The sequence below is a fragment of the Eurypyga helias genome, unplaced genomic scaffold (assembly GCF_000690775.1).
Source record: "Eurypyga helias isolate BGI_N326 unplaced genomic scaffold, ASM69077v1 scaffold1828, whole genome shotgun sequence".
Taxonomy (NCBI): domain Eukaryota; kingdom Metazoa; phylum Chordata; class Aves; order Eurypygiformes; family Eurypygidae; genus Eurypyga; species Eurypyga helias.
This window is the reverse complement of record NW_010268713.1, coordinates 6,671-32,567: the sequence shown is the minus strand read 5'-3', so window position 1 is coordinate 32,567 and position 25,897 is coordinate 6,671. Positions and strand designations below refer to the sequence as shown.

The 25,897-nt window shown below is 37.9% G+C and overlaps 1 protein-coding gene across 1 annotated transcript in view; it reads right to left on the bottom strand.

The window, feature by feature from the left end:
• Positions 1–25,362, bottom strand: part of TPP2 (tripeptidyl peptidase II) — a gene marked incomplete at its 5' end in the record, with an annotated part of 44,702 nt that extends 19,340 nt beyond the window's left edge. Inside the window, 21 exons of the mRNA XM_010157825.1 lie at positions 7–251; positions 2,015–2,152; positions 2,423–2,519; positions 4,663–4,763; positions 6,265–6,381; positions 7,490–7,644; positions 8,467–8,573; positions 9,498–9,574; positions 10,929–11,086; positions 12,998–13,166; positions 14,753–14,868; positions 15,007–15,155; positions 17,203–17,302; positions 18,058–18,185; positions 18,675–18,751; positions 19,775–19,929; positions 21,947–22,110; positions 22,969–23,093; positions 23,465–23,569; positions 23,985–24,080; positions 25,234–25,362. Coding sequence (XP_010156127.1) covers positions 7–251; positions 2,015–2,152; positions 2,423–2,519; positions 4,663–4,763; positions 6,265–6,381; positions 7,490–7,644; positions 8,467–8,573; positions 9,498–9,574; positions 10,929–11,086; positions 12,998–13,166; positions 14,753–14,868; positions 15,007–15,155; positions 17,203–17,302; positions 18,058–18,185; positions 18,675–18,751; positions 19,775–19,929; positions 21,947–22,110; positions 22,969–23,093; positions 23,465–23,569; positions 23,985–24,080; positions 25,234–25,362 — 2,708 coding nt within the window. The remainder of the gene's footprint in view (positions 1–6; positions 252–2,014; positions 2,153–2,422; positions 2,520–4,662; positions 4,764–6,264; positions 6,382–7,489; positions 7,645–8,466; positions 8,574–9,497; positions 9,575–10,928; positions 11,087–12,997; positions 13,167–14,752; positions 14,869–15,006; positions 15,156–17,202; positions 17,303–18,057; positions 18,186–18,674; positions 18,752–19,774; positions 19,930–21,946; positions 22,111–22,968; positions 23,094–23,464; positions 23,570–23,984; positions 24,081–25,233) is intronic.
• Between the last annotated feature and the right edge of the window lie 535 nt (positions 25,363–25,897).

The window sequence follows — 25,897 nt, the reverse complement described above, 5'->3', positions numbered from 1 at the left end:
ACTTACTTGTCATCAGGCAGAGATGTAACAAAGAACGGCTGACTGTGTTTCGGTGGTAATATCAAACTATTGGATTTCTTCTTCCCTAAGAGAGCAAGGCTATGGTTTTCGTAAATATCTAAGCTCAAGGTACTAGACAACCTGTGAGAAACAATAAATGGAAGGTCTTTGATGCGATCCAGCTCGCTGTTCTGTTCATGACGAATTTGTAACCGAATAGTATAATCTCCTTTTTCCAGTTTCACAGAATACTGAAAGAAAAAAGTTCTCATAAATGTCAAGATTCAATACTTCACCATGCACAAAGAAACCCAGAAATAAGACTCATGTTCTTCTTGATCCATATAGCTCTAGCATATTTTAAATGGCTAGGTGGCTCAGTTTTGGAATCTCCTGAAAACAGAGTGCTTTCAAGGCTGGATAGCAGCCAAAACACATTGGTTTTTTTCACATTGACTGAAAAAACACTAATTTTTCCGATGACAAAACAGGCTGACATCATTCGTTCCTATGCTAACACTGTATTATCTGCTCAAATAATAACCAGAATCCTTGCCAAACTTTCAGCTCAAAACCTCTAGCAAGTTTGCCTTGATACATTTTCGGTTTCGTATGTAACTTCGGGTGCTCTGCGTTTTAGATCACAGGACATCACCTACTGTCTCAAACACTGTACCAGCTTCCACACTGAGCGACCCTGTGAAATTTAAGGCTGCAATTAAAAGAGCTGACACACTCTTTGCCCTGAGCTTTTTATGTATTCAGTTAGTGATATGCAGATAATATCAACTCCATTTATTAAAAGCAAAAACCAAAACACACCTCTCCCTCCCAGCCCAAAAAACACCAATCGAAACAAAAAGACTCTCAGGTACTTGGTTTTGAAAACATTACTTCATTTCTATCAGCCTAAAAAGAGCACTATGTGGATGTTTTGAGCAGTAGCATGCTAAGTTTCCTTTCTGCTGCTGCTATAACACAAAAGGCAACCCTAAATAGAAAGGAACAATAATTCAGAACTACCCTGCTTCCAGAATCTACTTCTGTGATGCACAACACTAAGATTTAGGGCATGGTAGTCCACCAGGTTAACAGAATACTCGTACTCCGGTGATTTTTAGATTTTGTAGCACCGTACAAAGTCAGGTGAAGGACTGGGAGTTTAAATAATACAACTTCTGAAATTCATTCATGAGATTCAAGTGACATGCGTTAAAGATGATCTTTTGTATACTTCCAGAATGATCAATCTATCAGAATAAACATCACATTGATGAACTCCAACCGTCATTTTGGTTTAGAAAATAGAAAAAAAATACAGAAAATGTTTCTCTTATGCATTTTAATTTTTTTTTATTCCTCTCCTCTAGCATGATCCAGATACACTGTTCCAGGAGAAAGAGATTCCCACAGAGGGTGCAACATCCACAAGTCTTGTGCAAAAAAACCTCCCTCCGAAAGACAGCAACAGGAAGTAAACCATGCTACCACATTTAAAAGGCTGTTTGAAGACATCAACGGGACTGAAGACAGCCTTTATGGATACAGAAGCCTCTGGTCTATCAGCAGACAAGTCAGACCACAGAAAAAATAATGGCTTGTTGCCAGCCCAAAGAGACAATTCACAGTGTCATCTTCATAGAAAACCCAAACATAAAGACAATAAGAACTTGACTTCACTTCTTGAGAAGCACCGGTCAAAAATCACAAGAAATCAAGTTAACAGCTTTTTGTAGAAATAAAACACACCACAACTCTTTCTCCTTCCTTGGAAGTGGAAAAAACCCAATAATGTTGCATTATCATGGAAACAAACCTGTCAATCTACTCTTTTTTTTTTTTTCCCCCCATACAGATATCTCACTACTGAACCTGTCTTCTTGTGAAGATATAAGAACTTTATACCTATGGATCAGGAAATGTTAGGAGCTAACAGCAGGCCTGGGAGGTTAAAAAGAATGAAAACCTTCATGTCGTGCAGAAAACAAAGTAAAATAAATAAATTACTCTATACCTGATGTGGATAGGCATCTCCTGAACCCATCTGTCTTTTGTTTTGGTCAAAAATAATCCACAGTTGACTATCAAATTCGGATTCGTACAACAATTCACAAAGAAGCGGACAGCTTGGTGTTACTTCTCCACTCTTAGGCTGTTAAAAGAAAGGTCAAAACATTTAACTAACTATTGAATAAAACAAGTACAATCCTCACATACATATTCAAAAGGTTACCCGAACTAAAGCCCATTTCAAGCGACAGTAGCTCCTAAAGAGAAACAAATCTGAATTTTGACTGTAAGGAGTCTACAGTGTGAGTCTAGATCTCATTTATGACAGAAAGCTACAGATAAAATCTGATTTTAGAAAACATGCTGTATTTATCAATGGCTTTTAAAAGATACAACCACCTATAATCCTTACCTGATGGAAGTTATAGGTCAAAATCATCTCGTACAGTTGACGATTATTTGGTAAAATGTCTCTGGAGCCCAAAGGTTTTATTTTTGCACTCACGGGTCTGCAGTTAAACAAAAACAACAACAGAAGGCACCATTAGAAAACCTGTATCCTCCATCAAAATTTTGCCTTGCTTGAGCAGAAGCATATTGTGAAGTACAACTGAATTCAGCACATGCAACAAAATCTCTTAAAAATATTGTAAATATCCAAAGGAGCATAAATTCCTCAGTTAAAATGAGTGTCAGTTCAAACTCAAGGGTTAGTGACGTTACAGACACTGCCAAAGAATTAAGCCAACAGAGCTTAGCATGCACATCTAGATACTCAAAATTAAAGGCTATAAATTAAAATTAAAGAAAAAGGGAAAACTATCACATTTCAGCATTAGGAAAAAAAACCATCAGGTCCCTTTACATCTTTAGTACCCATGCTGCAATCAGCACTTTTATTCATAGACTGAAAGATTAATGGCACCATAATCAGAGGACAGAAAAAACAGTTGGTAATTGTTTATTATAAAAGGATGTATCAGAGGATAATTTGTAAGAGGCCTTACAGAAGTCATAGTAGTACCACAAAAGTACGTGAACATATGCTACATGTGTAGTAGGTACGTATGTACGTACATATGCAGTGTATGTTAAGTGAGATACAGTCAGGACAAGCTACTGTTCAGAGCAGCACAAACACTTCAGACCCTAAGCATCAAAGAATAAGGCTAAATAATGATACAGGAAAATCAGCAATTCAGAAATACAGAACAGCAGAATGAGGGCAGCCTGGCGTCGTTTAAGTTTATTAAAGGTTGTCAGAATATATGAATGTAATATTACATGATCAAAATTTTTTTGCAAGATCCTCTCAGCTCTCTCACTGCCAAGAGCACAGACTAGTCACTCAGTGAAATATCTGTGCTGGGTCAGGCCACCGGTCCATTTAACCCAGGTTTCCTAGTCTGGCAGCCACCAGATGGATGCTGACAGAAGAATTAAGCAGAGAGTAATATCATACCTGATACTTCTCTCTACCAGTCACCCTGCCTCCAAACATTTGAAACTCAAGAGACCAAATATGGAAGACTTTGGATTACTGATCACTGTGAAATTGCCTGACCTGTCCTAAAGTACTGCTTAAACCGTATGGCATTTCTTTCTCCTCCTGAAGTGACCAACTTCAGTCATTGTTGAATTGCTTAGGAATTTTCCAACAAAGCTTTTCCTCCAAATCAGCATGTGTCAAACTGACAAGACAAACACAACCTTCTACATAAAATTCTGCACCACAGCCTACAAAAACACTTCCAACCAAGCAAGAGAGAGAAGACAATCCTTCCCATGTCAAAATTGGGACAGCTCTGAAGCAGCTGCTTAAAAAAAAAAATCCCAAAATAACAAACAGTAGCATCAAATAATTCTACAGTTTGTTTCTTTAAATATTACAGTGCATTTTAGCTCTGTCTCCTTCAGAAGCAATGGAATATTTTGTAATTTTTTAAAAACATTCTCTTAAGGAAAATAATTTGCATGGAAAAAAGTCACCATCATTCTCAAATTTTGTTGAAGGTAAAAGGAACCAAAAAGGAGAATGCTGAGAAATATTAATTGATGCTTCCAAACATAATAAAAATTTTACAAGAATATTGTTATCCTAAAATTCACTGTTAACTTGTTACTGTTTTAACCACATACTAATGCAAGGAACTATTGGAGAGGATCCAGCACAGGGCCACTAAGATGAAGGGCCTGGAGCACCTTCCACATGAGGAAAGGCTGAGAGAGCTGGGTCTGTTCAGCTTGGAGAGGAGGAGGCTGAGGGGGGATCTTATCAGTGCTTATCAATATCCAAAGGGTGGGTGTCAGGAAGATAGGGCCAGGCTCTTCTCAGTGGTGCCCAGTGACAGGACTAGGGGCAGTGGCCATAAACTGGAAAACAGAAGGTTCAACCTGACCATGAGGAAACCCTTCTTCCCTGTGAGGGTGACAGAGCCCTGGAACAGGCTGCCCAGAGAGGGAGTGGAGTCTCCTTCTCTGGAGACTTTCAAAAGCCGCCTGGACTTGTTCCTGTGGGATCTACTCCAGGTGATCCTGCTCTGGCAGGGGGGTTGGACTAGATGATCTCTAGACATCCCTTCCAACCCTTTCCATTCAGCGAATCTGTAATAGTTTTCACACTTCCCCAGCACAGTTTCTCAGAAACTCTACCTGAGCGTTTGAACCCAGCTTTTCAGATTTATGCATGGAGCGATGTCTTCATACTTCAACAGGGACTCGACATCAAATCGTACGATGCCTTCTGAAGCATGCTAAAGAAAGAGTATATAACAATTATGCTTCTGTGCACTCACAATATCAGATGTGGACCATACAACACAAGCTATAAGAAATCATACTGCATGAGTTTGAAAGTGTCACCACGTTATCTCTTCTACAACAGCAGATAAACTGGGACTTGCATAACTTTAGAAGTTGGACCTAAAGTCTTATTTATCCCCCTCCCCCCCAGTAATTCAAGTACTTTGTACAGAACTGCGCAAGTCACACTCTGGGCAGCGCTGGGTTTTGTTTGTGCTTTTGTGATGACTTCCGTTGAATATGTAATTCAATAAAAACAAGTATTATTCATGAAGAACCTTAAAGCAAGTATTTTATGGTGCTGCTGCTTAGGATTAATCCCACAGAACAGTTAAACTTTTTCAAAAAGAAACACATACACAGGCTAGTGATGGGCAAAGTAATTTGAAGACTTATTTTTCTAGCAGTCTCCCATGACAAAACCACCAGTATAGCAGCACTATTGAAATTTATTTTATGGAAGTTAGAGGAGCTCAAGAAGGAAGGGCAAAACTGTTTGTAGTCTCCCATTTTTAATTCTCCATTAATCAGTTGATGTAATCCTGCAGGGGTGGGGGAGCTCTTTCTTTTCCTGCTCTACTGGTTTAAGACCTGGCACCTCAGCACAATGCACCCACCCTTTTTTCCCCAGTTTATTCAGCTCTTAGAGCCTGAATACATTCAAATTCACTCATGGCTATAATTTGCTTTGGATCTCAGATGAAAAAAAAAAAAAAAAAAAGAAGTCAGGATTAATTAGCATGGGGCTGCTTCATGTTAAGGATTGCCACATCAGTTCTCAACAAGAGCCCGCTCCTGAGGGAGGTAAAGCCAAGCTAAGCCAGGTTTCACGGGATAGCAAAGAACACAGGGGCAAGACCAAGTACTGTAAATATTATAATGCTTTTAATAACTTCAACACTTTAGTATCACAGAGCCTTAAGAATCACAACACTGCCCATTCACTGTGCCTTCAACTGCCCTAAACAATGACTCTCAAACCAATCAGCCCATCTCAATAAAACACTGAACAGAAAATAAATTTCAATGGCATGTTTTTCTGAAAATGGTATTGAGAGTATTGTCTTTTAGCAATGGTAGCCTAGATATTCAAGTTCAAGAACTGTGGTCCCAGAAAGTTTATTCTCACAAATAGCTGCTAGTGAAGTATAGTTACAATTTCAGCTTTTTAGTGTGTCCTTTCTACTGGTCTTGGGTTTGGTTGTTTGGTTGGTTGGTTTGGTTTTGGGTTTCTCCCCCTACTGATTTATAATGAAAAGGCATAGAAAAATTAATAAATAATAGTAATGGGCATATCTGTGGGACTGAACTCCTATATTAAGAGAAAATATGAATATCTGATGTATAAAGAAACTTTTAGTCCTTCTAAATACAAGCAGGCATAAAAAAAGTTTTTTAATTCTGAGATACCACAGGATTTCAGAATAAAAATAAACACTCTGGGAAACTTACCATGTTTAGCTGAGGAGTAGCACAAAGTACACCATGGAAAGAAATAGTGTAATTGATGCTAACATCGCTAAGGCTTGCCCACCACCGAGCAACACAGAATTCAATGGTTTTTCCAGCCTGAGTAACAAAACCACGAAGTTAGATACAAGCTCCCATCTTCCCCTACATTGCACCCCAGCCTCCCTCATTCTAAGCCAAAAAACTGGGAGTATAGCTCAAAAAGACCTTGTTACATCCAGGTTATTCCAATTGCATATGTTTGTACAGTATCAAGCCATTATACTTGGTCCAGAAAATACAAGATAGTTCCAACAAAACAGGATGACTGACAACTGCCTCTAAACAAAGAATGCCTGGGGTATATTGTACAGAGAACGGTACAACTTTTAAATATTACATCTTCCTTCCCTATCCTTCAAACCAAGCAGGTTAGTTCATAGATGAATTTAATGTGTGCACTAGAAAATGTGTATCAGAAAAAGATCTCACTGCTTAAATAACATGACAATAAGCTTAAGGGTTTTTTTCCTCTTGGTTGTGGGTCTTCTTTTGTTTTTATTTTTTTTTCTTAACTAACATGATAAAATTCACAATATGCCAAAGGGATAAAGTAAGCTTAAGGTCTTACTTAAGCTTACCTTAAGGGTAAAGGACTGAATAGCATAGAAATCATAACCACTCTTAGGCTTTAGAGCTATACAACTAAGCTAAGCAAGGCAGGGGACAAACTTCAGAAGTGGACTCTAGTATCCACACCCCTGAACTGTTAGCTTACTCCTTAGTTCTCTTTTGGACTCCTGAACTAGGATTATCCAAGCAAAGCCTGCTGTATCTAAAGCAGTAAGAATGTAAGCCAGTCAGTATTCACCTGGCTTCAACATCAAGGAGATGACCCAGATTACCACATAAGCACTAAAACTACATTTATCCAACAGGTCACAGCCCTTGTTCGAAAGGGAAACAAACTGGCTTGTATAAACAATTACCAACGAATTGAAGAGATTAACACATATTATAAGGGTAATACTAAATAATTAAGACACACTTGTGAGCTATTGGAGATCTTTTCAAAACTGAAAAACAGATCCATTCACTACTTTAATAAAGGCATAGTTGCTTGGGTTTGGGGTTTTTCTTTGGAAAAGAAATCCAGAATGAGTTACGTTATAGCGCACTGATATATTACTTTCTCTTTTTTCTCCCATGCCACTCAAAGGCAACTTACTAAGACAGGAAATGCTTCAGTCACTGATCCTTTTTCTGGTAAGGAGGAAAATTTGTAGAACTCGTGACTTCTATATGCTTTTTGTTTCACTAGCTGAACAGCATGAAGCACAAACTTGGCAGTCACATCAGCTGAACACGAACATACGGTCACTTCTAGATTAAAGAAAAAAATTAAATTTAGTTTCAGGAGTCAAGAATTTTAGAAGGAAAACAGAGATTCACCAGAAAAAAACTAGTTTCAAAAATAATTGTAATTTAAGACGCTATGCAGTACACCAAGTGGGCTCCATATGTGAATAACGCCTATATATGTTATTTGCAGAGAGCCTTTCAAGTTATGGAAAACTAGCTAAATTCAGAGACCAGTTATGAGAAATACAACTCAAACAAACGGAGAAAGTTAATCAGATAGTATGATCTGTAGAGACAGACTGCGGCTGAATTCCCAACTAAGAGTTTTATCACTAATTTCAGTCTAAATGAAAGATTGTTGAAAGGACTGTTATTCAGTGATCTCACACAGGAAGATGAAAAAACAATTTTTTTTCCTCCTTGCAGAATTATGAGTCACTTGCCCACTATGAAAACCACATTTTCCTCCAATAAGACATCTATCAACCCTACACACATAAAAACTAGGAAAACCTCAGTCAGTAGTACTTTCCCATAAACATGAGATATTCCTCCAGTTATGGGCAACTTGCCGGTTTCTAGAAGACTGAGCATCAGGATTCGACTATAACAGAAACCATGAGACAACTCGAAATCACTCTTCTGAGTGTTAAAGTCAAATATTTTATGTATTCATGGGTCAAATCATTCAGTTGTCATTCAGGCAGAACTCAAAATGATTTCAAGACAACTTTGTCAAGTCTGACAGATGCAATCTTTTTTACTGAATTAATGTGGGGTTTTTTTAATGAATTAATGTGTTTTTTTTTTTTTTTACTGAACTAATGTGGTTATTTTCCTTACCAGCCCATGTAGCACCCTGTGGAACATCAATGAAGTGCCTTCGGATCTGACCAGGTTTAAAATGAACATCTGTGTATGTCAGGTCATAGCTTGATGATTCATCTACTCTGTATGTCAAAAAGAAAACAAACTGTAATCAAAGAAGCTGTGAAGCCCCTCTCCGCCCTTTTTTTTTTTAAGAAAGTATTTTTACATGCAAAAATACTCTCAAAAAAGCATACAATGAGGACATTCAGTCCTCAGCACCATTTTTTTTTTAATCCATACTAGTACAGAAACTGACAGCCCAATGTATGTAACAGATTCAACACATCAGCTCCGCCACATTATGTAGACACCCTCCCCACCTCCTCAGAGTTACCGTGCTTAAACATAAGTATCAAAGAATCCTAGTTTTCATAGAATCTGCTTTTCCTTGCTGAGCAACTTCCCACTAAAGTGAGCTAAGATACATAAGGAGTAATATTTTGATGAATAAAGTTTTTCCTCCTTTTTTTCCTCAGGGCAGACTGTCCATATGTTCAGTAAGATACTCTCCTTCCTTAACAACACCACTGAAGCCACACATTTAAACCAATTGTGGGCACAATACTAACTCTAAATTTGCTGTATTAAGGTTGTGATAGAAGCTTATCCTAATTTTCACCTGCTAAATAATGCCACGTGCCTTTATGTACTCTAGTCCAGCAGTTAGAAATGAAAAAACTAACTGCAGTTGACTGACACCTATGCGTATATTGACTAATATTTTGGTCAACAAGCCATCTGTATTCTGATGGATCAGAAAGCTGCTGCCACTGTGGCCAAGCTCACCAGAACAGACTGTGTCCTGCCTGCCAGGAACAAAAATTACAGGAGAACCACTGCTGTATAAGTCTGCTGCAAGAATCTTTTCAGACCTCTGTTCCCTTATGAATGTTAGTGGTAAGTTCAAGGACGCTCAGAGAACGAAGGTGGTGAAACAAATGACAAGTAAAGCGGGTCCAGAAACCTAAACTTTAAAAATGCGGATAAAGCCTGGGTTCACTGACCTTGTTGGTATAACAACAGTTACTGGAACTCTGAACAGAGGGCCTGCATTAGGCATTGCTGTATCATAACCACACACCTGAAAAAAATTAAACCCAGTCACTTGAAATCTTTGGTCAAAATGAAATTATTGACAAGACATATTAAACTAGTTGCAGAGTATTTTGAATCTTTGTAGTTATCACTGGGGAAAAAAAAAAAGAAATCTTCATTTGAACACTATCACCCTAGAAAGAGCAAGAGAGCAATATTCACACACACACAAACTAGTTTTCACACTTACACTCAGTTCAGTCTCTCCCCAGATGTTTTCAAGCTTTAAACCCACATTTGATAGTCCCTATATCAAAACCCTGACCTAGTTGCCACTCAGAATTTATCCTAAAGAGCATTATTAGTGTATTTCAGCTGTTTCTGTATAAAAAGTATTTTAATCCTTGCTTTCCATCATCACGTTTGATAAAACACAGTTTGATTTACCATGCCTTTCATCAGCCAAACTTTAAATACCATCTCTGAAAACTTATTCCATCACCACTTTGCTAAAATGTTCTCAGTGATACCGCAGAAGACTTGCAACTCTAAGCACCTTAAGCAAGTGGGTTCTAAAATGCAAGCTGGTACCACCTTCATTATGATCAACCACAAGGCAATGGAAACATTTCAATGTTAATATAAGGTTTGGGATGAGGATGGAGAGGGTTGAAAAATATTTTCTGCTGGTGGGTTTCTTTTGCAAGAGTGAAAGAGGATGGTTGGGAAAGAAAGTAAGAAATTTAATGGCTTTCATATTAAAAGCTGTCTGAATCTGAACGTAGCTGCGAAAAGTCAGCAAGATGCTTCTGCTGTACACAGCCATTACCACACATTTTTCTCCCTCACCTTTCAAAATGGGATGGGGTAGAGGTGAGGAAACAAGAAAATAGGCTGCATCATTGTATCCAAGCAACCCCTCAAGGTAAAGTGAAATCTTGGTCCATATACGATGGTATGGCAACACCACCAAAGCTAGGCCACCACAGACAGAAATACTTAAGACCTCATGAAAACAAAACCCTCTCTCCTCAGTAATCATAACTGACTGAGTCAGAGAGTCAAAGGTGAAAATACAACCAGAGGGGGAAAAAAAAATCCAAACCCAAAACACCTTACTGTATGGTTATTTATTTGGCTTCTATATTTTTATATGTTTTTATTTTTTAACCACAGATACTCAAAGTTCTGTTGGCATGTACTATACAACACTGTACAGCAGAACTATTGCTAAATCCTGGATTCAGGCTGTAGAGTGAAAGGGAGCACGATGGTATTTTCTGTTCTGTAAGCCACACAGCCTTTTACAGAACTAATTTCTAAGGAAGTAAAACTCGATAGAGACCACGTTAACAAGGAAAGAGCACGCAATCCTGCTTAGAACACCAATACTTCAATACCTCTGTATAATGCAGTCCTTCTCTCAGGCCACGTGGATCCACACGGACATTGATGTGCCGACACTGGTTCATAAGCTCTAAATGACTAGGACACTGGACCCATGGTGCATTTGAAGTTAAAGCTAAGTGAAGCTGAAGAGATATTCTTTCAGTGTTTTCTGTCAAGAAACAAATTTAAAAACCAGTTCAGTCACACAACTATGTGCTCATATTCTGCTGTAACACAGTATTTGCCATTCAAATGTACACATCAATAAAATGTAATAGGAACCAATTCCTTAGGGCCCCTTGATGTCAGATTCTCCACAAAGGACAGTGTTCTATATTATTTCTTTTAGCTTGAGCAAAATAGAATGGCACTGTATAATACAATAAAGGTTGCACTCAACTTTGAATTTTCCTCCCTTGAAAGAGTCAAACCTGACAAGGTCAAAGGTCGACTAGTATGCAACACTTCCGCTGCCCACAGCACACAGTCTGGAAGCAGGCATAAACTTTACTTTGTATACATACAAAGCCTTGCTTAATGCAGACAAATACAGTAAGAACCAATTGCACTGATTCTGAAGGTTTTGTCAATTACTAAATTACTTCATAGAGCAACCTAAGTGATAGGTAAAGTCCATAAAAAAATTACTGTGACAATCCAGCCTGACTGCACAGTCAATTTAGGTGATTTCACAAATTAACTTCTATGTCAAAAAAAGCTATGGCTTAAATCACAGCTTCCAGAAAAGCATCCAACTCTAGTTAAAATATTTTAGTGATTAAAAATCAGCTTTCTCCTGCTTTAGAGACTAATGACAATTTGAAAACAAATTCCCGTGTTTTCTAGTCCTAATTAGCATGAGCTTAATTTTCAGACATTTCATTCTATCTTTGTTAAGTATAGAAATGAGCACTCTATTATCAGAGGTAATTGCCTCAAAGGTACATGAGAAGTAATAACAGCTCCCTCAACAGACAGACTGAGCAGATAAGCCTTCCTTGACCTCTTACTGAAGTTTCTCAAACTCAGTCTTATTGAAGACAGGCAGAAATAACAACCGGACATGTACCAGGGGAAACATCACGCTAAAAGCCAGTCCATCCATTACAAATGCCTGTGTTTTCATATTGTTTGTTTCCTGCAGAAGACTATTGAACAATTTTTTATTTCTCTGTGACATACGGTGAAAATTGCAATGTTAGCTGGCAAACAACTAAATTACTCTAAGTCAGTAACCTGTCCTGATTCATACACTTTCTTCTCCTAAATAAACTCACCCCTTCATCACATGCAAACCTTCTTGGGGATCACTGATTTTAATTAATCTCAGTAACAAGCTCTTGCATGGATTTTTTTTTTTTTAATAAATGCAATTCAGTGAAGTCCAACTTGGTTTTAATAAAGTAAAGCAGAGCAAAATTGATTATGGAAAAAAGATGTCAAACCTTATTTTGATTTCTGCAAGTTAGTTACTTTTACCCTGTTAGAAAGTAACTAAAACCTGTATCAATTCCTGTATTGCCTTTAGATATATTTATGTTTATTCATTATTAGCTACTGAATCTAAGCCTAGTTTGTTAAACTAAGATTTTTTATCTAAGTTTCCACAACCTGAGAAAAAGTCCAAATCTAGAATTTATAGTCTTTTAATAACTAAGAAACTAATTTCTGAGTAAGTTATATTTAGAACAGAAATCATACTTTGTTAAGAGTTATCTACAACAAAACCCCTAGAGTTCTATGATTTCATGACACATTAGGGGTATTTGATTCTTCTCCCTGGCCCCACAACTTCGCTTTAAATTTCTTCAGAACAAAGACATCCCTTTTTTCCGTGAGAGTAAGCATGAAGCAACAGACTCTCCCAAAACATGGAAATGCCACATTATAAGCCTGAGGTCAGAATGGAAAAGTTGTTTAGGTGCATGCTTTCACTTACCATGAAATTTAGAGTTGCACCTACTCCTTTTACAGGACAGGTTCCTATCACTCCTCATTATCACCGCTTTTTTGCTTACAGATTACCCTTCATGTGTCATCCCCCCTCTCCCCAGCCCCACACAGAGAAGCTGTTTCCTACCTGTATTCTCGGGAAAGACAGGTTCTATTCCAACCCCATGATCAGAAGGTGCAGCTACCTGGGCAGGGTCTCTGAGGTAGATTCCACGGTTGCTGCCGACAGTAACCGTAAAGCCTATGTTACTTGTGAATGATGAATTCTGAATGAGGTAGTCATAGGCTTTATCGACCTGTTAGAAACAACATGTTCTAAATTAGCAAATTTCAACTTAAATAGTAATTTATCCATATTATCTTCAATATGAAGTGTTCAGCAAGCACAGCAAACAGTATCTCACGTGCTGCCTGAGCCATGCTGATCGCGCCTTACACGGCACTCAGTATAGAAAACAAGGCAACATTTTCAGTCTGCAACAGCCACACAGAGCACAAGTCAAGAATATAAAAAAGAAAAAACCCACAAATCTCCTTTGCTATAAATCTATCAAAGGATGCATAACAAAAGTTTTCAGAGATGACTTCAATAGCCCAGATCTACTATAATTTACGTGCCTCTCTCATATGTGGAACAACACCAGTTGAGTATTAACACCCTTTATACAATGCAAGACACTGAGCAGTTCCAAAGAGACAAGCAATATGGGATGCCCATATAATTTTTGTATATTGGTATGAAATAAGAGAGAGTCAGGTCATGAAATACAGCCCTAGATTTAAGTAAATGAGCTGTCACAGTAAACTCAGATGACAAGTTCACCTTTTTGTTAAAAAAGCCCTTCTATCTCACTTCCTATTCTACTGACTCCAAAAATCTCACATTCTCTTCTATTTCACAGTGAGCTACTAGGGCACTCTCCTTTGAGACAAGTGGACACACAACAGCCTCAGTCTTGTAGATCAGAGTTTTAACCACATTTTAATACTGGCTTTAATCACAGACTACTAAATCATGCAATCATACAATTGGTTCATTTCATTTTTTTGTGGCAATGTTTTTATTTTTATATAGCTACTGCCATTGCTGCCTTCTGCATCAAACTCAGCGCTACAGATGTGCTTAGTGGATGTTACCTAATAGTTTCTAGCATCTCCAGAATGTGAGTTTAGGGCTAAGCATTTACTATCCAGTATCTTCAAGCACGAGAGCAAAAATCTCAGTACCTTTATTTGGCTAGGATGGGAGTGACTGCAGGCAAAAAAAGCAGCAGCTCTTTAAGAACCTAAGCTTACACACAGGAAGACTGGCATTCGCTGTCTTCACCACACAAAGGATCATATCACAGAACTCCAAGCTACTCAGAAATCACAGGATCGAACAAATGCTTTGATTTTTCAGTGTAGGCCCAGAGCAAAGTCATCGCACACCTGCAGCTGTACACTGCCTTGTAGACCAGCATGGTTATCTGTATTTTCACAGCACAGAACTTACAGTTCCAGCTTTTGTCTGCACAGAACAAGTTCAGCTCTCTAACAATAGTGTAAGAAAATTTTTGGACATTAGGACAGAATTTAGGCATCCAACTCCATATGTGGGTGATAAGAATCCACATCCCACTTCTACGTCCACACACCTTTTTGATCAGTCTAAGAATGTGTCTAGTTAACACATTTATTCTAAATAACTGCATGCTGAAACTGAAAGAACCACCTTATTCCTCCTCCCCTCCCACTAGATTCCCGTCTTCGCCCTCAATCAGATCAGACAATTTAGTATGGAAGCAAACTGAGTGAGCTCATCTAGAAAGCTGCTTTTCTGTGCATTAGTTTTCCACTGGCAGTTATTTATATTATACTAGGGTTTTTTTCTAGCAAGTACCTGAATAATACCATGTCCTTGTGCAAATACTTCTATGTTTTCAGCTTTCACTGCAGTGTTTTCTAAAGCTCTTCTGACAGAATGAACAGTGTAATGAATATCATTAGCTTTGAGTCCTGAAATTAAAAATAAGAGTATTATTGGACACAACAAAAAAATGTTAAAGTTACAGCATTTATGATTTTTTTTTAAAGAGAAAAATTATCTAAACATTTTTAGACTACGTACCTATATTTAATATTGTAGCACATTACCTGATAATACTAATGCAATGCCTCCACATGCATTGGGAGAAGACATGGATGTGCCATTCATGAGTTGTGTTCCTCGCAGAGTCCAGTTTGGAACAGAAGCAATAGCACCTCCTGGGGCACTGATACTTACTCCAAGGGCTCCATCAGTGCTAGTGTTAAAACAGAATGGTTTTAAACAAACTTTTTCTGCACACTGAAGTTATCCATGCACATTAGAAAGATAATTTTAGCTGTAGGGAACGTTCTCAAGTATATTACTTCACTAAATCCATTAACCCATTAAACCCAAGTAGTAATTTAATACATCACATTAATCATCAGCTAAATGTTCTAAACTTTTACTCCTTCCATACTTTACACCAGGCTTCAGTTTAATCAGCAAAATATCTTCTGGAATTTGTATTAGAAAATGCATAAGAACAAACCTATTAGACACTTGAATACACAAATTAGTATTCTCCATAGCCTATTTAACAGTTAATATTTTAAAAATAAAAATAGTAATAGAGCAAGACTAGAAAAAGATCCCAAATCCAGATCTCTAATTCTGCATGTTGCCACTTCACTACCAGATCAAATTTTTAGTAACAATACAGAACCTGAGACAAGGACAGCAGGAGAAGACGACACAAAAGAGAACGTTAAGAGATGGATCAGGATCAGCAGGTCCTAAGTCACCTTTCTTTCTTGCCCCAGCACATTTAAGAACAGAGTGTGCACCTACGGCACAGTTAAAGCAGCATCTAGTTTTCAACTGTATGAGCCAGATATACTCCCTCTTCCTTGCTCTGGATAGACAAATACTGCACCACTTGAATAAGCTCAGCACTGTACCTGAGCTAGTAAGTTCTGTGTAGAGGCAGGGTATTTTAGGGTATTTATATCCCATGCTAACAGCTTCATACGTCTAAGATCTGCCTTAAATCAGAGTACTCTCAGCATGATACCGGATACTATAACATAACATTCGGACAGATTTCATGACAACCCTATACAAACAACAAGTTTCCACATCATGGCACTTCTGGCCAAGCAGTGCACAGCATATCTGCCCGAGAGCCTTCATCAGACAGACTGATCGCCTGCCCCAAAATCTGCTCAGGCAAAGCTTTAGGAGCCCTCCAGTCATCCACGTGTTGCAGAAGGGGAATCCTTCTTTTGCCAGACTCAAGCCTTTCAGCTGACATATGCTCATTCTGACTATTTTACAGTGCAAGGTGACAAAGCACACAAAATGTAGTTTTTAGATATGTGTGTATGTATGTATATCAATATTAATTACAAATCTTTCTCCTTTTCTCAGCTGAAGGCAGAGACTTTTCCCTACATGAAACATGACAATTCTACACAATAAGGTTCTTGGAACAATGTACTTCCCTGTAAAAATACAAACACCATAATAGGTCTGTGAAGTTAGCTGTCAAGGGAAGCATTTGCTCTGTAACCAGCAAATAAACCAAGGACCAACCTGAATCTCTGTCTTTTATAGTTTAGCCTACAGTATTGTTGGGTGAAGGGAAAAATAAAAGACAGCGTATAGTAACTCAACGACTCGCAAGAACAATTCTTTAGACTAAACACAGGCAAGAACTCACGCTTCTGAGGCATGAAATCAGAACTGTTTTCATCACCCCTAAATTTTATGGATATTAGAGATAGTTTTCCAAAACGTGAGGTAGAAAAGCATTCTTCTGCCTACTCACACCTCTACTGGACTCAAGCAAAACCCCTCTGTAAGTTGTGCCATCACAGCAACCTCGCTGAAGCCACAAGTAACACCACTGCGGTAGTAGTATTTCTCTTAATTCTCAGCTCTAACGGAGCAGTCAACTTCACCACACTAACGATGAAATAAAAGCTATAGAAAAAAAATCCTCTGAAAAAATAAATTTCAGAAAAAGAACAAATTTCGAAACAATTTTTCAACAACTTTTATCACCTCTGAATAGGTTTGTGCTCATCAAATACACTTTCCTGAAACTTACAGGTTGTCCCAAGGCAGTTCAGTGGGCTTCCTCCTCCCCAGGACCTTCTACAGCCCAACATACAACGGCCTTCTGAGAACAGCAGGCCACCTATGCTCTTCCCATGGGAAAGAAGTACTTCTATTCTGGTATTAATGACCAATTTTTAGATTCTGAATTACATAATCTGAACCCTAAAGTAATGAACTTGTTTTTTTAAGATATAACCTACCTAGGCCCTCTGGATGACCATGTATATTGATTTGCTGGCAGTTTTTCTCTCAAAGAGTATTCAGCAACCATCATGTCGGGTGACACATAGGCACCAACACCTGTAGAAAACATTCCAGCATTTTAGATGTACAATGAATTTAATTCTATTAGCTGTCCTGAAATAGTGTCTCTCCAGCTTTCGAGCACACCTGCTAGTCTCCTTCTTGCATGAGAATTCTGAGATTTAAAAAGTATCTTGTGTAATTCAGTAATACGGCACTGGAGGATTTATATAAAAATTGACTAGAGAAGTTACCCCTGAACACTAGACATTTTGCTATGTCCTATACCTCACGTTTGATACCTATTTTGCTCTCGAACCATCGACCCTTGCCACTTGATAATATTGCTTTCTGCATTTTTTTTCTTTTGGGTAAATCAGAGCTTGTCCTAGCTGTGGATTCTACAAGTTAGAATCTCAACTGTTTGTATTTTTTACAAAATGTATTTACCAGCAGCTAGTGGTCTGAGTGAAGCGGTGTGCTTAGACAGTTACAGTTAAAAAAATAATCTTGGAATCTTCAAATATGTCAGACCACAAAGATTTCTTCCACAAATTTTACACAAAGACACATCAAATCAAGACCATCTTTCTCTTTCACAAGTAAAGTTTGTGAACTTTAAGATAATCTAAATTTTTATACCTAAGCATACAGCAGTTGCCTCCCTCAATTAATCACATAACCCAGTCTTCAATCTTTTGTAGATTTAGTTCAGGAACGAACAAGTGATCTCAAACATGTAACACAAGTACAAAGCTTGAAAAGGCAGAAGTTGAATACAATCAAATTTTTTTTCAAAACAAGTTAGTTACCTATTACACTAGATGTAGTTCCACCAGGACATCCTACTGTAGAAAGGCAAGGACCATTATTTCCTGCACTTGAAACATAGATTACATTGTGTTTCCACACTGCTTCATTAATTACTTCACAAATTCTCCTGATGTAAGAGAAAAAAAAAAAAAGGTAATTTAGTCAACAATATTGCTTTCTCCCCACAGATCAAAACTCCCATTTCTAGCAGAAATATATAAATGACCAGCCACAGAACAAGGAACGTTATGCATCCTGCTTCCCACACCTAGCAGAGATGGTTCCAGTACAGAATCTAACCACAGAAAAATATCTTCTGGTTTATGTAGCAATACTAGGTCTTCAAAAAAACCCCCACACATTATGTGGTGTTCCAACTACAAAAATTCCTTACTATTCTAAAATATTCTTTGTATTATAAATCAATAGCACTTTTTATAGGTTTATTTAACTTTCAAAGATAGTGAAAAATGTAAACTGCAACAGTTTAATGTACCTAAGTCATTTGGTCCTGGACAATTCATTCTTACTGACTGTTCATATACACAAAGTTCAACAAATGTAATTTCACTTCTGTAATATTAAAATATTTTATATTAACCACAGTAGTACTCACCCAGAATTGGGCCAATGTGTTGCCTCTCCATAGCTATAGTTGACAAGATCACATTTGTATTTTATTGCTTCTATCATCTGATAAAGTAGAAATAAAAGCCAAAATACATACTAGTCATAGAATAAGTCACTTAAGGACTGGCAAAAAAATCTGCTTAAACTGATCTGCTACAGATCTAAGAAAAAGGGATAAATTTCTTTTGACGCTACAAAAGAAAATAATTTAATTTACTTCAGTTATTTAAGTGGTATTTTCCCAGTGAACAAACAGAATAAAAAAAACACATCACTCCCTGAACAGTCTTATTCTTGCCATGTTCCAAGCTAATTAAGACATTAATGTAAGAAGAAACTAACTTCATGAGTGTTGTCTCAAGTGTCTGTCCTCAATAACGTAAAATTCTCCTTTCCTGTGCAGTTTGGTTCCACTCCAGAAAGTCACAAAAACCATTATTGTACACCTTCTTGTTGCTACAGCAAGATATTCTATGGGCTACAAATACATATGCAAATATAATTTTGCTTTCAGATAATTTTCTTCTATAAATTTTTCTCCCCCCAATCAACTGACTGTATGAAAAGGCCTTGGGCTTTTAATCATTAAAAAGGAATATTTTTCCTCACTCTTAAAAAGTGGTTAAAACAAATTCAACCACATGGATAGATACTAGTGTCTATTCTAGATTTATTGAGTTATCCAAGTAACTATTAAAAAAGTGCACTCACAACACAGATAAATGAACTTAAACATACAAGTAACTTAGCTCATGTGTCTAGCTAACCAGACACACTGCAACTCTGTCAGTCTGAAAAACCCTGTGAGTGCTCTATGAAACAGAAGTCCGGTTTTACATTAAAACGTTCATCTTAGGTTATGTTTTGAAATACATTTTGGTTGATATTGTGGGGCGTTTTTTGTTTAGGATTTTTTTTTTTTTTTTGAGAGGAGGAGTGTCTTGTTGTTTTGGGGGTTTTTTTGGTGGAAATATCCTAGAACCACAAAAACACAGCCTATGAGCAAGAAGAACACAAAGTGTTACACAGTACCCTACAGTTAAATCACACTGCTGAGATCAAATGTTTATTTGGTGAAATACCCACAGCTCTTATCAGACCAGTGCCAGTTTCCATTGTACTTAATCTTGTATCACCAATCTTGATTGCAAGAATCTGAGCTCCAGGGGCCACGCCATTTCGTTCTGGTTCTTCTGGAAAGTATCCAGCTGCAATACTAGCCACGTGTGTTCCATGTGCACCTGAACAAATGAGAAGTTACATCACTGCATGTTTAGTGAACTTCACTTACACCAATTTAATGTACCACAGTTCAATTTTCACTTATTCAGTGATAAGAATATAAATCTAGTTGGTGGCTGGTCACAAGTGGTATTCCCCCACAGCTCAGTAATGGGGCCAGTTCTGTTTAATGTCTTTACCAATGACCTGGACAAGTTTATGAAGTTCATCCTTGTGAAGTTTGCAGATGACACCAAGTTGGGTGGGAGTGTTGATATGCCTGAGGGTAGGAAGGCTCTGTGGAGGGATCTGGACAGGCTGGATCAGTGGGCTGAGGCCAATTGTGTAAGATTCAACAAGGTCCAGTACTGGGTCACAACAACCCCCTGCAACACTGCAGGCTTGGGGACAAGTGGCTGGAAAGCTGCCTGGCAGAAAAGGACCTGGGGGTGTTGGTCAAAAACTGGATGAGGGGGGGGCCCGGGGTGCCAAAGGCAGCCAATGGCATCCTGGCCCGTATCAGGAACAGTGTGGCCAGCAGGAGCAGGGAAGTGATTGTCCCCCCGTACTGGTCACAGGGTGTGAGGCCACACCTTGAATCTTGTGTTGGGTTTTGGGCCCCTCACTACAAGAAGGACATTGAGGTGCTGGAGCGTGTCCAGAGAAGGGCAAAAGAGCTGGGAAGAGCCTGGAGCACAAGTCCTGTGAGAAGCGGAGGAGGGAACTGGCGGTGTTTAGCTTGGAGAAGAGGAAGCTGAAGGGAGACCTTATCGCTCTGACCAACTACCTGAAAGGAGGTTGCAAGGACGTGGGGGTTGGCCCCTTCTCTCAAGTGACAGAACAAGAGGAAACAGCCTCAAGTTGTACCAAGGGAGGTTTAGATTGGATATTAGGAAAAGATTTTGTCACCACAAGGTTTGTCAGGCACTGGAACGGGCTGCCCAGGGACATGATTGAGTCACCATCCCTGGAGGTATTTAAAAGGCATGTAGATGTTGTGCTTAGGGACCTGGTCTAGTGTTGGTATCAGCAGTGTTAGGTTAACGGTTAGACTTGATCTTAAATGCCTTTTCCAACCTAAATGATTCTGTGATTCTATAAAATAAGACTAGTGTTCAAATCACTTTATCAAATAAATGTCATATAATATTAAGAAAAAAATCCAGTAAACAGCAGCAAGCTACAAAATAAAACAGCTTTTTGAGGGGAGGAAGGATGCAGTAGGTGGAAAAAAATAACATATTTACTTAATTTAAGTAACTTTTGTTAGTGGAATTAACTCAATTATGAAAATGATACCTGAGATAACTCCGATAGTGCAGATTAACACAAAAGTTATAAATAAAACTGCACAAAGGTATAAAAAGGAATCTCACAAAAAAGTTACCATTGATGTAGAAACCAGAACTGCTTCTGTAGTTCTGCTCAGATAGGATAGTTTAATAAGAAATTAAGAACACTTTTCAAATCAAATGAATCCATGACACCTTAACCACTCAGCATGCTTCCAAACCAAAAACACAATCATACGAAGAATACACACATATCGGTTCAAAGCAGTTGGAGCTACAGCTATAGGTGACACCTGCCATCACAAAAAAATCTTATTGAAGACTCTTAAATTATACAAGCATAAAGAAGAGCAACTAAAAAAAAAAAACCACCAACAAATCACCCTACATTTAAAACCCAAAAAATACACTTTGAAAGAATGTTCTCTACATTCTAGGCTTTAAGATGCGTGAACATCTTCAAGAGTACCTAAGTATATGCATTCTATGTATACATGCACATGAACACAAAGCTAACATCATTTCAGATAAAAATGCAAGCAAGTTTGGTAATTAGTTGCCATTATAGGTTTAGTTCAGGAGATGTGAATACTGATCTTGACTGACATAGTAAAGAATGCTGTATCAAGACAGCTGCCTTCAGCCATCCCAAGTACCAGCATCACAACCCAATTCAAGCTGCTGCTTCTCACGATACCTACTCAGCAGCAAAACTTTCTTAAGATTTAAGATCACTTTCATTTACCTCCACTTGTCACAATGGAAAGAAGATTTCCATCATCATATATATTAACGGAATAATTCAACATCTCTGATGTTCCAAAAGTTCCATATTCCTGAGCCTCTTTGTAGGTTCTCAGCACTGTACAGCTGGTTAAGTCACCAATCTCACTTGTATCTATGCAGGCTCTGTTGACAAAAAAAATAAAAAGGCCACTTTCCAGCTGCTGTAAACTTTTGGTTATCTAACCTCCACCCTCCTGCCTCCCAGCAGAATATCACAAAGACTTCAAGAAGCCTGGTTCTGTGTTCACGGTATCTGACTTTAAGTCAATATTTTAAATCTGGCTGTTTACACAAAGATTCAGAAACCACAAAGATCTCTAAAAATTATTTTCAAATGCTACTAAATTTGAATAAATATGTCTTTGAAAAGCAAGCATATGGAAATTCAGGCAATTCCTTCAAGGAAGAAATCTTAAAGCTAGCTATTCAGTGCCTGTACACAAACATCTGAAGTCTTACCCACTGTTTTGCATGACGCACATTATCAGTCAGATGACATATTACAACCTGAAGTTTGCACAAAGACTTCTAGTTTAGTGCGGTTTTATTTGGTTGGTGTTTTTTTTTATTTCTCCTATCACCAATGGATACTCAAAACAATTTTACTCTGCTTCAGGAAAATGTCACAAGCTTACACTTTACATTAAGCTGTCTTTAATAATACTTCATTCCATCCCATCTTCATTTGAGATCACAACTCTGTCATGAAACCCAAGCGATACAGCAGGATTATTTTAAAGCAAAGACTGGCTTTCCTCAAGGCCAGGCTGGATGAGACTTTGAGCAACCTGGTCTAGTGGAAGGTGTCCCTGCCCATGGCAGGGGGGTTGGAACTAGATGGTCTTTAAGGTCCCTTCCAACCCTAACCATTCTATGATTCTGTACAAGACCACTATACAGAGGGTAAAGTTAACGTATTCTTCAATGCAAGCTGTTGTTTTGTTGGTAGAACAAGACATTTAAATAAGTTTAGGCATTTACCTCCAGGTTTCACCATCATTCCATACTAGACAATCATATACTGGGCCAGGATCACTGTATTTTTTCTCAAAAGAATTCAACAGTTCCACTTGATTTTGAAGTTCTTCCTTTATTAGCTTATTTACCTGATAAGGCAACAAAAATACAGTTAGAGTATTTCTAAAATTATTACAAAGTATGTATTCCTATAGTCCTTTCTGACGCTGTGCATTTGTTCCATTACATCATCAAGAATGTAAGAGTATCCTAGGAGTCACAACCATCTAGCAGTTCAACAGTGCACTATTTACTTTTGGCCTATTACATACAACTATTTCCAATTTCTGCAACTGTAACATTTAAAGCCCTTTTTTTAAAATAGAGTGTTAGATGACACAGAAGGAACCTGAGGCACTTCTGGTACTTCACTGAAATATTACCTAGTTTAGAAAAGAAAGGATATGTTTAGAAGAGTTCAAGTTTAAACAGAGCAAGAATCACAGCGACTTATACAGACCTGGGAGGGAGAGCTATGAGCAGCATTAAATTCTTCTTGTTTTCTACAGGCCTCTGCTAGAGCCAGTCTGTGAACAGGATCCCAAAGCTTTTCCTTGCGTTCTTTCTGCAAAATATAACCAGATTCCTCAATACATTGACAAATACATTGTCAAAGTATGAAGACTACAAAAATACTTTGAAAATACCAGTTCGAGACACAACAGCTAAGAGTTCAACACGACAGTATAAACAAATGTCAGCTGCTACTCAGAAAAACAAAAAAGGGTTATCAGTAATTTCTAGACATTGTTTCAATGGACCACTGTAGGGAGAACCACCAGGCCACCTCCTGTTTTGACAAACCACAGGTAGAAATGGATCATGTCAGAACTAAACAAAATTCAGTGACAGAATAGTTCTCAAGCTCTGGCTAGCAGCCTACGTGTGTTAGCAGATCACATACCATAGTTTCCTAAAAAGTTTAGGAATCAGAATAGTGAAATATCACTATATGCCAGAAGCAAAATGTAATTCCTTACCTGAATCCTCTCCTTGAGAGCTTTAGGATAGATATCATAGCCATTTTTTATGCCAATGTGGTATTTGCCTGAAGGATTTACCCAGTTTGCTGGAATCTACAGAAAAGTATATTCAAAAGATAGGTTAACTAATGGCATCAAAAAGCAAAATCAACACTGTGTAAGAGAGCTTAGCAGAACAGACTTGCAAATATCACCACTTCAATTCCCTGTCCCTGTGACAATAACTACTACACCAAGATTCAACAACACGATGTAGCAATTTCAATCCAGTTCTTAAAAAAATAATCAGTATGAATTCACTTCCAACTGCCATTGAACATCTTTAAGTATTGGTTGCCCTCATCCTCTACTTTTAAAACATAAAGCCCCAGCAGTGACGTTTTTGGGTAGAGGTCTGGGGAAATAATAGCATTATAAATGAAAAGAAACACACTACCATGATGGGGTATGATGGTTAGAGGTCATGACAAACATCTAAATGTCTAATTACATATCTTGCTGTAATTTAGACTTTCAGTATATCAGAGTCACTAATCCTAGTAACAACAGCAAAAGACAGCAACAGATTCACCCTTAAAATCTTATTCTGTGCAAAATTCAGGAAAAAGTTGATAGCATGGAAAGATCGAAAGACATGATGTCCACATATCACCCCATCAATCCAACCAGCCAATCAAGAACATCAGTAACATCAGCAGTCCCATGTAGCCGAGAGCTCTAAATATCTCATCGTATCCTTTCTGAAAGCCTTACACCACTTCTGTTCCATGCACAGTGAGAATGCAGTGACCCTACAACTAAGTCGTCACAGATTTTTCAGCCTCTACAACCATTTACCATGCTCTTAACACAATTCCTCTAGTTTACAGAAATGTGGAAAATACTAGCTCTTAAGACAGAACTGTATCTGGTATTTTTAAAGCACGTTAGCATGCTTCCTTCAGCCAGCTTCCAAAACTGTATCAGATACGGATTAGAACAAAGAGTAATGATTAAATGATTATCAAGCCCCCAACAAAACTCAGTACACAGCCCCATTCAGCTACAGAGAAGGTTCAATATAAAGACACATCAACAGTAAAAGAAGTGTCATATAGACAAGCAATCCATATAAAGATGGGCAAATGCAGCGTTAGTTTGGGATAAGATCCAGTTAAAAGGAAGTTTCTGCAGACCAAACCAAAACAGGTGCTGAATTTGTTGTTAAACAAGAAAGAAAAAGATGCCCGATGGTGTCCCTACTCACCTTTAAAGTTCTTCCAGAAAGACCAGCAATTTCCCCATCTTTAGGTTCTACAATGGTACATGTAGTTACATCACCACTGCCTGTTGTATCAATTATATCAATTATCTTGGGTTTCCCATCAGTTGTAATCTGAAAATACGAGCACAGAAAAATTGAAAATGTAGTTGATAACACTTTAGCATACAAACCAGGAAATGTTTCATTTTTATTAATAAGAATATTAAGTAACTTTCTTAAGTACCCAACCTTTAAAGGACACAAAGCCAACTTGAAACTGGTTAAATTGTCAATGAAGTAAGAGCAACAGGTTCATCTTTCTGGTTTATACAAATTCACCAACTCATTTCTAAGAAGGATTTAGAAGACAAGTAAAATCATTCTATCAATCAAGCACAGGAGCGTCAATTTAAAACCAAGCCTCAATTTGGAAAGCCATTTGCAAAAACTACTATTTGTGTTCAAATTATTTGCTGCATTGCTTCCATCTCACCATTATGGCCAAATTTTACAGTAACGAGCGCATAAGTAGCAAAATAAAAGGTGCTGAAGTAGATGCCTGCACAAGCATGAGTCTCTTAAGTGAGCTGAAACCTAAAAGGAACACAACTTACCATCATCTTATTTTTCCTTTTTCAAGGATTCTGCTTTATGTTTTAATCAACTG